This window comes from Dryobates pubescens, chromosome 3 (assembly GCF_014839835.1).
Source record: "Dryobates pubescens isolate bDryPub1 chromosome 3, bDryPub1.pri, whole genome shotgun sequence".
In the NCBI taxonomy this organism is placed as follows: domain Eukaryota; kingdom Metazoa; phylum Chordata; class Aves; order Piciformes; family Picidae; genus Dryobates; species Dryobates pubescens.
Window position 1 is genome coordinate 13930732 of NC_071614.1, and position 15598 is coordinate 13946329.

The window sequence follows — 15598 nt, forward strand, 5'->3', positions numbered from 1 at the left end:
CTCAGTTTAGGAAGGAGGTTGACTTGCTGGAACGAGTCCAGAGAAGAGCAACAAAGTTGGTGAGGGGTTTGGAACATAAGCCCTACGAGGAGAGGCTGAGGGAGCTGGGGTTGCTTAGCCTGGAGAAGAGGAGACTCAGGGGTGACCTTATTACTCTCTACAACTATCTGAAGGGAGGTTGTAGACAGACAGATGTTGGTCTCTTCTCCCAGGCAAGCAGTACCAGAACAAGAGGACACAGTCTCAGGCTGCGCCAGGGGAGGTTCAGGCTGGATGTTAGAAAAAAGTTCTATACAGAAAGAGTGATTGCACATTGGAATGGGCTGCCTGGGGAGGTGGTGGAGTCGCCATCACTGGAGGTTTTTAGGAGAAGACTTGACAGGGTGCTTGGTGCTGTGGGTTAGTTGCTTGGGCGGTGTTGGATTGGTGATGGGTTGGACGCGATGATCTTGAAGGTCTCTTCCAACCTGGTTTATTCTATGTATTCTATGTATTCTATGTAAAATAAATCCTCTGGTCTTCTAAACTCTGTGCTGAAATGATCATCAGGGTAGGAAAAGAATGCAATTATGCTCCTAAAGTAATCATCAGGGTAGAATGAAGAATGTAGTTAAGAATGTTAGGCTGTAGCAAACTGTTTTTGTGAGATGATGTGGTGCAAATGTAAGATCCTGCTCTGGTTAGAAACCGTCTGCCTTTGTGAGTTGTTAGGAGCTGGATTTTTCCATCAGGAATAGTCTGCCTTTGCAGTGAAGAGCTCCATTTTTACCTGTTTTCATTTTTCCTTTGTTCCAAGACAATACAGAGGAAATGAAGGTCAGATGCGTGAGCTCCAGGACCAGCTGGAAGCTGAGCAGTATTTCTCGGTAAGCCTTGCAGAGAATCGTGGCATGAGAGCACTGAACACTGGAGAGCTGTAGGGTCTAAAGTGTAAATAGCAGCATGGCATGAATCAACAACTCACAAAACCCTGCTTGGGATACAGGCAATGAGCAAGACAATTGGAGAATATTAGATACTCTGCTAGGTTGTTTTGAAGTTGTTTGTCGAATCTGCATCAAATAGCTCTTACCTGAAGTAGTTCCTATCTTGAGTTTGGAAAAGCATTGTAGAATCATAGGATGGTTTGGGCTGGAAGGGACCAGGGTCATCTCATGCACAGAAAACTTACAGTCCTAGAGAACAGATGCAGCACTCCAAAGGGCATACAGGAGGTGGAGACATAGGGCAGCTTTAGGCTGGTTTGACTAACAGTGTGAGCCTGCGATGCTCCAAGAGGATGCAGCTTTGTCCTGTGGTCTCCAACAGACCTGCTCAGCTGTGTCTAGTGCCTGTCCTCCCTTCTGTTAGCAGCTGTCTTCTTACAGCCTTGGAAGATGGAAAAAAACTTGTGGGAAAAGATGGAAAAACTGAAAGCTAGCTTGGTCACATCAGTTCCCTGCACAAGGGAAACTGGGAAGGAGCATCCTGGCCAGGCAGGAAGGAGGAAATTCCAGTGAAGGCAGTGCTGGTGTGTGTTTGGGGGCTGACAGATTTAAGCCAACCAGTGCCAAAGCAGTGAGGAATTTCTCTGTGCAGTTTGAGTAATTATTCTTTTTTTCTGCCTTTTTCTTTTGCAGACACTTTACAAGACTCAGGTTAAGGAACTGAAAGAGGAAATTGATGAAAAGAATAAAGAAATGCAAAGAAAAATGCAGGACCTGCAAAATGAAAAGTATGGCCATGGTGTTTCTCAACTAGCCATAAGGTTTTCCCTATAATGTGGTCTCATTCATGAAGATTTTGATTCAGATTCATAATCTTTAATTCCTTCAGAAAGAGAAAGGGCTCAGGAGTGTCCCATTATGCCTTGTAAGGTGGCAAAGAGCTAGGACGTTACCTGTACTGACTCAGGAAGGCAGCTGGTGGTGTTCACAGTTGCTTTGGACTCTGTTTATAATGTCTGGAAGAACAATGCTGAGTTCTGAGCAGTTAGGAAGATGGAAAGTTTTGGAAAGCCATTCCACTTGGTGATAATCATCTTTCTTGTGTGACAAGGGCTTGGGGTTTTGGTTTGATTATATTATCCTGATAATTCTTTAGTATATTTCTGCAGCCAATAAAATAGATGAGATCCCTTGGAATTCTAAGTGCAGCACACTTCTGACTACAGCAAACCCACCTAATCCAACAGCCATGCATTGGGCTGTGGCATTTTCCAAGTTTGCAGATAAGAAAATAAGCTTTTAAAGCTTGCTTTTAAATATTGTGTAATATATGTTTGTTCTGAAGAAGGAGACTCTGTCTTCTGGGCTCTGGGTCTCTTGTAGCTGAGCACCAGCACGGAACACAGGCTAAAGGGAGAAGGCTGTGTGCAGTTTGTGGCACATTTTGGTGAGCTGGGAAAGGGAGAAAGTTGTGTAATGACTGTGAGGTAGGAGGAAAATCCCTGGCTGTGCAGAGCTGTCCAGGAGCAGCATCCAGCTTAAAGAGAAAGCAAGGGTGGGAGGAAGGTAGGAGAAACTTCCTTTCTTATTTTTCTGTTTTGTTTTCTTTTTTCTCTTTTCTAACTTATTTTGATAGATCCTTCTATTCTATTCCCTCTCTGCTCTCCCCAATCTTATGTTCATCATAAATGCTTGCCACCCGGATACACCTGTGGGACTTGTGACAAACTGAGTCTGCTCCGGCAGTTACCTTTCCCGGTACAGGACGGTATCTACCACAGCTGTGTTACACCGGGGGCCTCCCTGGCAGTACCCATTCCATTGCATACATCTCTGTTCTGCAGTGCAGGAAGGGCATCTGCCATGAGCCCACACTGCAGAGCTGCATTGCCACTGCCATCTCAGCATGCTCTGGGGCTGTGCCACGTTGCTGGCTGCATCTGCCTTGTGCGGGGCGGACTGGCCACTGTGCTTTGTGTGGCAAATCTACAGGAGCTTTGCCTATGCTCCGAGCAAGAGCAGGATTGGGTTATGTGCTGAGCTGGTTGGAAGCTGTTTGTAGATCAGTGAGATACTGCACCTAAGTTAATGCCCCTTGCTTCACACAACTGGCAAGCCTAGCTGTAAAGGTTGCACAGGCACTTCTGGCCTTCCTTGTTCAGTCTGGATCTTCATGAGCAGTCTGGAGAGGTAGCCAATACTGATAGGGTGAAGTATCTCTTGATGGATCACACTGTACATGCAATTTGAGTTCATTTTTCATTCCATGAAGGCAGGAGAATTTGACACCTGGTTGCCTGAGGCTCGGTGTTTCCTGGATGACTGGAAGTTGTGATTGAGTTATAGGAAGCTTGCTGCTGCCGCTCGTGTGGACCATCAAGAGATGCAGTGTACAGAGCCTGCCTTTGTAATCCCCAGTTTTCTGAAGAAGCTGCAATGATGCCAATTAGCACAATGTGGGGCTCTTGGCCTTCCTGAAGGCTTGGAATGTTTTGCACAGGAGAACATCTTTGTGTCCTTTCTGCAGGGAAACGCTGACGACCCAGCTGGATTTAGCGGAAACCAAAGCTGAGTCTGAGCGGCTGGCACGAGCCCTTCTCGAGGAGCAGTACTTTGAACTGAGCCAGGAGAGCAAAAAGGCAGCATCAAGACACAGACAAGAAATGACTGATAAGGACAGCATCATCAGAAGGGTAAATTATTCTGCTGGAGCCAATACCTATCTGTAGCTTACAGCTGGGAACAGGCATTTATGAAGTCTTCTTGTGATCATAACTGATAACTGTTGAAGTTTGGGACTCAGCTGGAACCTTAAATGTTTAAAATTCATTGTGTGAACTGCCAAGGAAATGTGGACTTGATGAATCTGAGGTGAATCCAGAAAGAAAATCAAGTAACTGTAATTCCATTGTTAAGCCTTTTCCAGTGACTGCTGCTCGTTGCCCAATGTATAACTCTGTGGAGCTGTCTGTTGGAGACTCTGACTGAAAATAACTTAGTGTTTAACAAAAAATAATTAGAAGTCTTTGAGTTTCTTCCCATGGCTAAACTGCTTAAGAAAAAAACCACAAAACAAACCAAATCCAAACCCCAAAGTGTAATTTTTGAAGCTATTTTATAGTGTAGCTCTTGAGCAGTACTATCAGGTGGATAATATCTTCACTTTTATATATCTGCCTCTATATAAATATCTATATCTATCTCTATCATATCTATCTTTATATCTCTACCTATATCTATCTGTGTCTGTATCTCTATTTCTGTATCTGTCTCTACATCTGTCTATCTCTATCTGTACCTCTATCTCTATCTTATCTAAGATATATCTATGTAAGATGGATATATATATATATATAAAAGATATATACCTTACTACATATATATTAGATATCTTTTCTCTTATTACATCTGTCTTCTGTATCTTCACCTCCCATCTTATCTGAGCCAGCCACCTGTAGCAGAGTTACATGATGGTTATTGATTGTAGCATTTAGCACCAACTCTGCAGCTTTTCCTCCAGCTTCAGTGGCTCTCTGTGTGCAGCTGAGCATGGATCAGTTGCTCACAGCTTCCTGGCTGGGACATCTCTGCAGAGCCAGCAGGATTAGTGTTTGCCAAGCTTGGCATCACCAGCATGCCACCCATTCCCCTCAGAAGCATTCAGAAGACTCTCTTCCTGTGACACTGGAGGAATAACTTCTTGCCAGTGTGTTTTTTGGTATCTGGCTAACTGCACAATTATTTCTGCAGGCTTCAGACAGAGCCTTTCTTCAGAGCTGCAGCTCTCTGCTTCTGAGTGATGTAGCTAAGTGGTTGGCAGCATGAGCTGATGGAGGCAGCTGGCACCTTCAGGGTGTCATGGGTTTGCTTTCCTTTGCTCTGGCTTCTGCAAACCTATGTCCATAGTTAGTTTTGTGTGCTTTGACTGAGACCAAATTGAGCTTTACCCTTTTTTTAACTGATTTATACCTGCTTTGCATTGTCTATGACAATTGTTTAGCAGCAGGTGCCCTGTGTCTACTCTGGCCTTGAATGCTGGACTTGCATCATCTATCAGCTGCCTTTCTGCCTGGAGTCAGGAGGGAATCAGGCCTCTAGAAACTACTTCTTCCAAAGGGAGAAGTCTCTAGGTACTACTTCTTCCAATTAACCTTGAATTAATTGAAATGGAAAGCAAATTAATTTGAAATGGCCACATTCAATAACTGTCAATCTAATGTGGCTTAAGTTGAGTGTTGTCCCTGACAGAGATCATTTTAGACAACAAGCAAAAGGAATTCTTTCTGGGGTGGGTGCTTTCTGAGTGCTTAGAAGAAAGAAAGGTACCATTAAAAATAACTGCTTGAAAGGTAAGGAGATGCTGCTGTTAATAATCTGAAAGGCTGTCCCAGGAAATGGCTGGTAGGGATTTCAAATAAAACTATTATAATACTTGATTCTTTTTCACTTACAGCAAGTCCTATATTTAAAATGTGTTTGTTTTCACCTAGCTGGAAGAAACTAACAGCACATTAACCAAAGATGTTGATTTAATAACAAAGGAAAACTCAGAGATCAGTGAAAAAATCAAGAAGCAGGAGGAGGGTAAGTGGTGTGTGGAGCTGAAATCCTGCTGGTGTGGGTGGGCTGAGTTTGAGGCAAGGGAGATGTTTCTGGTTATCTTCCCTACTGTTCTGGCGTTGATGACAAATAATTGAAGCCCTTGATTTCAACTTGAGAATGCATCTTCCATGGAAAGTCCTGGGAACTACTGACCTGGCAGCCTCACATTTGTTCCTGGGAACATTGTGGAACAGATCTTCTTAGAGGCTCTGCTAAGGCACACAGAGGACAGGGAGGTGATTCAGGACAGCCAGCACGGCCACACCAAGAGCCAAGTCCTCCCTCCAAGGATGGGGACTCCACCACCTTCCTGGGCAGCCTCTGCCAATCCCTGACCACTCTTGCAGCAAAGACATTTTTCCTCACCTCCAACCTAAGCCTCCCCTGTCACAATTTCAGACCATTGCCTCTCCTTCTATCACTGAGACTAGGCAGAAGAGTCCACCCCCACCTCACTGCAGCTTCCTTTCAGTGAGCTGTAGAGAGCAATGAGGTCTCCCCTCAGCCTTCTCTTCTCCACACTCAACACCCCCAGCTCCCTCAGCTGCTCCTCCCCAGCCCTCTTCTCCAGACCCTTCCCCAGCTTGGTTGCCCTTCTTTGGACCTGCTCCAGCCTCTCAATGTCCTTCTTGGAATGAGAGGCCCAAAACTGAACCCAGTACTCAAAGTCTGGCCTCACCAGTGCTGAGCCCACAGGGACAATCCCTGCCCTACCCCTGCTGGCCACACCATTGCTGCTTCAGGCCAGGCTGCTGGTGGCCTTCTTGGCCACCTGGGCACACCCTGGCTCATCTTCAGCTGCTGTCAACCAGCACCTTCAGGTCCTTTTCTGCTGGGCAGCTATAAGGCTGCTGCTGAGACCTCACCTGGAGTATTTTGTGCAGCACAAGAAGGACATGAACCTGTTGGAGCAGGTCTAGAGAAGGGGCTGGAAAATGATCCAAGGGTCCTGTGAGGCCTGGTTGAGAGAGCTGGGGCTGTTCAGCCTGGAGAAGAGAAGGCTCCAGGGAGATCTTTTGGTGGCCTTTCATTACTAAAAGAGGCTGATAAGAAAGCTGGGGACAGACTTTTATTAGGGCTGGTTTGTCAGGAGATGGGATGAGGGGAGATTTAGTCTAGATGCAATTTTTTCAACTGAGTGAGACACTGGCCCAGGTTGCCCAGAGGGGTGGGAGGTGCCCCAGCCCTGGATGTGTTCAAGCTCACACTGCACAGGGCTCTGAGCAACCTTTTGCAGTTGCAGATGTCCCTGCTGACTGCAGTGGGGTTGGACTGGATGACCTCTGAATGTCCCTTCCCACCCAAGCCAGAATGTGTTTCTGAACTCTTTCAGTGCAGGCAGGAAGGCTTGGCTCAGTATTTTCCTTTAGTTCTGCTTTTGTGTGGCAGCAGGGGTTGGGTGAGCAGGCAGTTTGCAGTGGGTTTATAGAAGTTATTGCTTTTAAGTGCCTGAAAATTTAACTGTTTGTAGTGTTGATAGAGAAACCCTTCTGTGTGAAATGCATGAGACCTGGGGAGAAAATCAGGCTGCAGGTGTGCTGGAGGAGTAACTGCTGTGTGAGAGGGGGGAGTAGGAACCTAGCAGTCATTCCTGGTTGCAAGAAAGCTTTGTCCCCATGTCCTCTTTGTGCCTGCTGTGAGAATCTGTACTGAATGTGAGCCTGGTCCTGTCAGCCTTACTCTGTGGGAGCTTTGGTACTACAGAAACACTTTGAGCAGTGCAAGCACAAAGGAAGTGGAGCAACAAATGTACTCAGCACCAGGAAACAAAACTACATTTGTTAGCTTCAGTGTTTCATCTTGGTGCTGTTCTGCTGCAGCCTTCTGCTAGCTTGCTGTGATGATGGCAGCATTGAACTGGTGACCACTATCACAGCAAACTGTGTCCTGCTCATTAAGTGATACAAAAGGAAAATGGAGGGGGAAAAAATGTTGTGCAACTGTAGAAGTGACTAAGCTTAGAACTGTTTCCCTGGTCCTGAAGTCCTTCAATTTGCATTTTATTTCAACAGAATACAAAATGAAAAAGGAGGAGGAAATCAATAACATTAGGATGCATTATGAGAAGAGCATTAACACTGAAAGGACTCTGAAGACCCAGGTAGAACATTTGATGTCATGTAGTAGCAGTGGTTCCTTGGCAGATCCATGTTCAGTTTGGTTTGTGTGCAGGTAACTCACAGTTCCTTGGGGACTGAGTTTCTGTTGACCGTTCTGTGTCAGGTGAATTCTTGATGCTGAAAGCTGGAAGCATAACTGGCTGCTGGGTGCTTTCCAGTATCACTTCTGTTGCAGGGGCCATTTCTGCTGGTAAAGAGGCTTTTAAATCAAATCCTCTAACCAGAGGAGCTGAGAAGTTGTGTGTGGAGCGTGCCTGCAGAGAGAACTTCTCTTCTGATTCTCCCTTCTCTTAACAGGCTGTCAACAAACTGGCTGAGATAATGAATCGGAAGGACTTCAAAATAGATAGGAAGAAAGCTAACATGCAAGACCTGAGGAAGAAAGAGAAAGAAAACAGAAAGCTCCAATTGGAGCTTAATCAAGAAAAAGAGAAATTCAATCAGATGGTTGTGAAGTACCAGAAGGAGCTCAATGAAATGCAAGCGGTAACAGAGTCTTAATTCCTTGCCAGGCTCTGGAATTCTCTCCTCAGGACAAATGTGTGACTCCTAGGCTGTGGGAAACACAACCAGCTGGCTTTCAGATCTAGGCTACAGAAATGTAGTGAGGCAGAGAACCTGACAAGTGCTTGTTCTCATCCATGGGCATTAGGGGACCAGAACATCTCCCTCATGAGGAGAGACTGAGAGATTTGGGGGGGTTTAGTCTGGAAAAGAGCAGACTGAAGGGGATCTCATCAATGCTGATCAATACTTAAAGGGTGGTGCCAGGAGGATGGGGCCAGGGTTTGTCAGTGGTGCCCAGTGAGAGAACAGTAAGTAATGGGCACAAACTGGAACATAAGAAGTTCCATCTAAGCATAAGGAGGAACTTCTTTAAGGGTGCTGGAGCCCTGGAGCAGGCTGCCCAGAGAGGTGCTGGAGTCTCCATCTCTGGAGCCATTCAAAACCCACCTGTCCATGTTCCTGTGTGGCCTTCTCTAGGTGACCCTTGCCTTGGCAGGGGGGTTGGCCTCTGATGTCCAGAGGTCCCTTCCAACCCCTCCCATGCTGTGATTCTGTGCTTCCCTCTTTCTAAGTGGTTACCCATGGAAAAGTTACAGATGTAACAGATGTTATGGGGACTAAACCCTGGGTCCTGTGTAGCACACTGCAGTGTGGCTGCTGGCTGGGCTGCTCCTCAAACCAGCTGATTCTGCTAATGCTATCAGAAATACAGAGAGAGACAAACACAGGTTGAGCTTTGTTTTCAGAACACTTTGCTGCCATAGTGTTGGTGCCACAGTAACTGTGCCTGTGTCTGTAACTACAGCAACTGGCAGAGGAGTCAACATACAGGAACGAGCTCCAGATGCAGCTGGACAGCAAAGAGAGCGACATAGAGCAGCTGCGAAGGAAGATCTTGGACCTGCAGCAAGGGATGGACTCGAGCAGCGTGGCCAGCCTGCAGGCCGACGAGACCGACGGCAGCCTGCCAGGTGCGCACCGCTGCCGCTGGGGCAGGCACAGCGCCGGGGAAGGGCTTCCTGCTGTCTCCCTCTGCATCACACAGCCGCTCAGGGCTGGCCTCGGGGTTGTGCCTTTTGGTGTCCTTGGATTCCTTGGGTTGTTTTCTTTTTTTCTGGAGTTCTGTTGGTTTTAGTTTTGGGCTGGTCGGGGTTGGTTGGGCGTTGGTTGGGTTTGGTTGGGAGTTGGTTGAGGGGTTTGGGTTTGGTTTTTGGTTGTTTTAGGATTTAGGATGTGTTTGGGGGTTTTGGGAGGGTCTGGGGGGGGGTATGTTTGGGTTCTGTTTGGTTTTGTTGTTTGGGGTTTTCTTGCCATGGTTTAGTAGCCAGGAGGTGGTGGGTGGCAGGTTGGACTTGATGATCTTTGAGGTCTTTCCCAACCTTATTGATTTTATGATGCTTGTGTTTCATTTTTGGGTGTTTTTTGTTGGTTGGGGTCTTTTGTGTTTGGTTTGGGTTTTTTCTTGTGGTTTGGGAGTTTTGTGGGTGGGGTTTTTTTTGGTTGTTTGATTTTTTTTTCTGTCTGTTTTTTGTTTGATCTTTTGTTGTTTGAGGGGATTTGTGTTTGGGGTTTGTGTGTTTGGGTTTTGTTTGGTGATTGTTGTTTGGGTTTGTAGTGTTTGGTTCTTCTTTGGGGTTTGTTGTGGTTTGAGGCTTTTCTATTTGGGTTTTGTGGAGGTTTTGTTTGGAGTTCTTGTATTCGTTTTTTTGTTGTTATTTGGGGCTTTTCTCTTTGGGTTTTGTTTGGGTTTTTGTTTGAGAGTTTTTTGTGTTTGTTTTTTGGTTGCTTGGTTATTTTGGCGTTTAGTTCTTGTTTGGGGTTTTTGTGTTGCTTGGGGGTTTGGGTTGTTTGGGGGGGTTGGGTTTGGTTTGGGTTTTTTGGTTGGGACTTCTTTCTGTTTATTTTTTTTGTGGTTTGGGTTTTTTGAGGTTGTTTTCTGTTTGGGTTGTTTAGGGTTTTTGGTTTGGTTTGGGGTTCTGGATTGGGGTCTTTGGTGGGTTTTGGTTTTATTGCTTGGGGATTTTTTTGTGGGTTTTTGGGGAAAATTTTGTGTTGGGTTTGGTTTGGGGTTTTTTGGTTGGGACTTCTTTCTGTTTGTTTTGTTCTTTGGGTGTTTTGAGGTTGTATTCTGTTTGGGTTTTGGTTGTTTAGGTTTCTTTGTGTTTGTTTTTTGTTTGGGGTTCTGGATTGGGGTCTTTTGTGGGTTTTGTTTTTTATTGCTTGGGGATTTTTTGTGGGGGTTTTGGATAGTTTTGTGTTTGTGTTTGGTTTGGGGTTTTTGGTTGGGACTTCTTTCTGTTTTGTGCTTTGGGTGTTTTAAGGTTGTTTTCTGTTAGGGTTTTGGTTGTTTAGGTTTCTTTGTGTTTGTTTTTTGTTTGGTTTGGGGTTCTGGATCGGGGTCTTTTGTGGGTTTTGTTTTTATTGCTTGGGGATTTTTTGTGGGGGTTTTGGATAGTTTTGTGTTGGGTTTGGGTTTGGTTTGGTCTTTTTGGTTGGGACTTCTTTCTGTTTGTTTTGTGCTTTGGGTGTTTTGAGGTTGTTTTCTGTTTGGGTTTTGGTTGTTTAGGTTTCTTTGTGTTTGTTTTTTGTTTGGTTTGGGGTTCTGGATCGGGGTCTTTTGTGGGTTTTGTTTTTATTGCTTGGGGATTTTTTGTGGGGGTTTTGGATAGTTTTGTGTTGGGTTTGGGTATGGTTTGGTCTTTTTGGTTGGGACTTCTTTCTGTTTGTTTTGTGCTTTGGGTGTTTTGAGGTTGTTTTCTGTTTGGGTTTTGGTTGTTTAGGTTTCTTTGTGTTTGTATTCTGTTTGGGGTTCTAGATTGGGGTCTTTTGTGGGTTTTGGTTTTATTGCTTGGGGATTTTTTTGTGGGGGGCTTTTGGATAGTTTTGTGTTGGGTTTGGTTTTGGGTTTTTTGGTTGGGATTTCTTTCTGTTAGGTTTTTGTTTGGGGTTTTTTGTTGCTTGGGAGTATTTCCTTGTTTGGTTTTTGCTTGGTTTTGTTTGGTGTTTTTAACTTGTTGTTGTTTAGGGGGGTTGTGTTTGGGGTTTGCAGGTTTTTTGGGGGTTGTTTGTCCTTTTTATTTTTCTTGAGGTTTTTGTGTTTGGGTTTTGTTTGGATTTCTGGTGTTTGGGTTTTTTGGTGGTTTGGGTTTTTCTGGTTTGGTTTTTCGTGTGTGCTTGGTTTTCATTTGTATTGTGGTTCTTTGGGGGGGGGGTTGTGTTTGGGGTTTGGGTTTTAAAATTTATTTCTCAGCTTTATACAAATTTAAATCTTTCTATGTTTAAGCCTTGGTTTCTTCTCATATCACTCCTGCTGTATGCCTTGGCATTATTATCTACTTTCATAAAAAGACTCTTTCCATGTGCTGCTGCTCGAGTACAGTGAACGCAATGTGCAGTGCCAGTGAGTAGCACACAAAGCCAGCACCTGCAGAACACCATGACTGTGACTTACATCTTGAGTGCAAGATTGCCCTGCTCTAGTCTGTTCTCACTCATAGTCACCTAGCACCTTGGCACAAGTGTGAAAAATAATGGTAGGGAGCTCCAGAATGCATTTCTGGCTGGCTGGTGTTCTGAGCAGGTGCAAACAGGATCCAACAACAGCATGTAGTTAGCCATTGCCATGGGGTGGCAGTGCCAGGCACTACATGTTGAGCCCTGCACTTACACTGCTTGGTGATTTCCCCTGCTCCAGTGCCAGCAGTACTTCTGCAGCATCCTGGTTTGTATCCAGATACAGGAAAAAATGTCTAGTGGTGATAAACTCTGCTGAATTTCCATGCTGGACATAGGGGTTTGGGTATAGTTAAGCAATGTTTACAAATCCTGGTGGAAGGTCTCACTAAATGCTTGCCTTGCATTCTTGTCTCAGTTTTACAGTTGGATTTTATGGTAGAAAAATGTCTTGAAGCACAGGAGAATAGAATATTCTTTTGGGTACCTGAAGCCTTCAGATCCAAGCAAACAGGATTTTAGCTTCTCTTTTCCTGTTGCTGCCCTGCTGCTCAGATTGCCACATTCTAGACTTTTGCCAGGGGTCATAGAGGAAGTGAAACTTCAGGTAGGTTCCCAGACTTAGTGTTTGGTTTTATGTAGTTAGGGTTGGAAGGGACCTCAAGGAGCATCCAGCCCCAACCCCCTGCCATGGGCAGGGACACCTCACACCACAGCAGGTTGCTCACAGCCACATCCAGCCTGGCTGCAAACACCTCCAGGCAGGAGGCTTCCACCACCTCCCTGGGCAACCTGTGCCAGGCTCTCACCACCGTCATTGGGAACAACTTCTTCCTAACATCCAATCTGAATCTCCCCACTTCTAGTTTTGCTCCATCCCTCCCAGTCCTATCACTACCCAACATCCTAAAAAGTTCCTTTCTGTGTCTGTTCTTGTGTCCTGTCTTCCCTTAGGAGATTCTTAGATTTTAATTTTCTGGTTAGCCTTTCAATGAATTCAGGTTTGGAGTAGTTTTTCATTCAGGCAGCTTCCATTCTGCACTCTGAAGCTGGATCTGTAAAACCCTCAGGCATTCCCAACCCTCTTGGAAAGTTTTACTTCTTTGAAAAACATCTTCTGAGCCAAAATTCCATCAAGACTCAGTACTGGGAATTCTTAGAGCTGTTAGAGTGGGGAAGGAACATATTGTTTTACCTAGCTGTCACCTGCTAGTAGCTCCCACTGCCACCTCTGAATTGGTAGCACTCCGAATTTTTTCTCTTCGATACGCTGAGAATTAGTACTGCAATTAACTGGGGTAAAAGAGAAATCAGAGGGGTCATACTGAAGGGTTGCTTTCTTCCCTCAAAGGACTCTTTGGGATCCAGCCTTATGTTTGATAGTGTCTCCTAAAACACTGCAGTTCATCATTTTTTCCTGAATGTTTCTGAACTGCTGTAAATTGAGAGTTTGAATTTTTCTGCAAGAAACCAGTCTGGATTTGTCCTACAGAACTTCCTCACCTTCCTTTTCAGCCATTTTCAGCATCTTGGCTGAGGCAGCCAGTGCCTCCACCTAGACATCCTCCTTCTCTTCTCTGTTTTCTTCGTAAGGGCAGTGGTATGTCAGTGTGACCCTGGTGCCTCTTAGCCCTTGGAAAGTCTGTAGGTGTAAGCTCTTTCTGTGGCTGCCTTGTTATGGGGCAGGCTGGAGAGCTGGGCAGAGAGTAACCCCATGAAATTTAACCAGGCAAGTGTAGGATCCTGCACCTAGGGAGGAATAACCCCATGGGTCAGTGCAAGCTGGGGGCTAGACCTGCTGGAAAGCAGCTCTGTGGATAAAGACTTGGGGATAACAGCGTGGCCATGAGCCAGCAATGTGCCTTTGTGGCATCCTGAGGGACATCAAGAGGAGTGTGGCAAGCAGGCCTCACCACTCTGCCCTGGTGAGGCCACATCTGAAGTACTGGGCTCCCCAGTTCAAGAAGGGCAGGGAACTGCTTGAGAGAGTACAGCAAAGGGCTGTGATGGTAATTAGGGGACTGGAATATCTCTCTTATGAAGAAGGGCTGAGGGACTTGGGGCTTTTTAGTCTGGAAACAAGAAGACTGAGAGAGGGATCTTAGGAATGCTTACAAATATCTAAGGGGTGGGTCTCAGGAGGATGGGGCCAGGCTTTCTTCAGTGGTGCCCAGTGACAGGACAAGAGGTGATTGCTACAGACTTGAGCATAGGAAGTTCCATGTAAGCATGAGGAGGAACTTCTTTACTTTGAACGTGGCAGAGCCCTGGAACAGGCTGCCCAGAGTCACTCACAACCCAGCTGGATGCCATCCTGTGCAACGTTCTCTAGGTGATCCTGCTTTGACAGGGACCTTGGACTAGATCTGCAGAGGTCCCTTCCAACCCCTCTCATTCTGTGATTCTCTGATTTTCAGTCTCTGAAAGAGAGCTGCTTCAGGGCTTGCAGCTCTGTGACCTTCAGCGTGGGGCAGGAGCTTCAGCACGTGCAGCTGTGACTTTTCCATTGGACTTTAGAACATCATAATTAGTGGTCTTCGTCTGGTCTTCATCTTCTGTACTTAAGACCCCTCTAACTAGGGGGATTGGAACTGGATGATCTTTAAGGTCCCTTCCAACACAAACCACTACATGATTCCCATCACTTCTGTAGCCCACACATGGACATTCCTTCAGAGCACCTTGATTAGCATCAAGAGGTGGCTCTGATGAGCAGTCAGTAGGAGCCCCTTGGTGATGCATCTGCTTCTAAGGCAAAGACAGGCCTTACAAATGTTCAGGCAAATGAGCAGTGGAATTACTCAAGGGGTAGTTACATCATGGCTTCTGTAGGCTTCCTGCACATGAAAAACACCACCAGGGAAAGAAGGGAAACAGAATAATGGAAACCAGCACAAAAGAACAATCCCAGACTCAGCTGTGATGGTGGGCAGGCTCTGAGGAAAACCTTGGTGCAAAACAGGGTGGCAGTGATGGTGGCAGGATTCCAGAGGCACCCCTGGTTCTCAGGCATTTCCTCTGTCCTGCATGGCAGGGAGGTTCAGGCTGTGGGGTAGCATCTTGTCTGATCAGAAAGGAAGAGCATTCAGCATGTGCAGGAACAGCATTTTGTAAAGTGTTGGGACCAGAGGATAAAGTCAAGAGAGTACCAAAATGAATACCCTAATCCTCCAGAAAATTAAGGGAGAATATCCTGTGTTGGAGTGAGATACAGAGAAGTTGTGGAGATTGTTTCTCCTTAGAGCTGCATCTCACTTGGAAGTGTTTCTGTCTGTTGTTGAGCTAAATGCCCCTCAATTCTGGTAGCTCCCAGGGCAACTTCTGCTCTGCCAAGGTAGGGATTGGCTCCTTTGGCCAATCCAGGCTATTCTAAGGCTTCTGCTTCAGCAGATGGGAAAGGTGGTGATGTGGTCAAGGGTTTGGAACTCCTCCTGATTAATGTTCAGGTAACAGCTCATGTCTCAGTTGATGTCTCCAGTGTTAAGAGTCCTTGCTAAAGCAGCTGAAATATTTAGTTGTTATTGATTCCCTTGCTATGCCTTCTCCTCCTGGCTGCACCTGGGAAGTCTTAAAAATGACTAATAAAGAGAATTCGTCTTCAGGACCTTCAGGGGGGTTTCCCAGTTGTTATAGGGCACCTAACCTAGAGTCATAGAATCACAGAATGGTTTGGGTTGGAACAGACCTTAAAGCTCATTTGGTTCCAAACCCCTCCCATGGGCAGGGACACCTCCCACCAGCACAGCTTGCTCAAGGCCTCATCCAGCCTGGCCTTGAACACCTCCAGGGAGGAGGCAGCCAAAGCCTCCCTGGGCAGCTTGTGCCAGTGTCTCACCAGCCTCACTGCAAAGAATTTCTTCCTAATCTCCAGTCTAAATCTGTCCTCTTCCAGCCCAAAGCCTGTTCAGAATGAACCCTTTCCATCTGCTTGGCAATGTTACTGAAGCAGTGGAGCTGTCCTGCAGCTTTACTGCAGCAATGTTTCACAGT

General features: G+C 45.9%; 1 protein-coding gene across 3 annotated transcripts in view; it reads left to right on the forward strand.

The window, feature by feature from the left end:
* Positions 1 to 15598, forward strand: part of ROCK1 (Rho associated coiled-coil containing protein kinase 1) — a 100429-nt gene that overhangs the window by 68231 nt on the left and 16600 nt on the right. For all 3 annotated transcript variants that reach the window (XR_008463167.1, XM_054179684.1, XM_054179685.1), the window contains exons 21-27: positions 797 to 866; positions 1620 to 1714; positions 3454 to 3619; positions 5417 to 5510; positions 7541 to 7629; positions 7946 to 8134; positions 8961 to 9126. Coding sequence is in view for 2 of the 3 variants with exons in the window: in XM_054179684.1 (XP_054035659.1) it covers positions 797 to 866; positions 1620 to 1714; positions 3454 to 3619; positions 5417 to 5510; positions 7541 to 7629; positions 7946 to 8134; positions 8961 to 9126 (869 nt within the window). In the remaining variant the exon portion in view is untranslated. The remainder of the gene's footprint in view (positions 1 to 796; positions 867 to 1619; positions 1715 to 3453; positions 3620 to 5416; positions 5511 to 7540; positions 7630 to 7945; positions 8135 to 8960; positions 9127 to 15598) is intronic.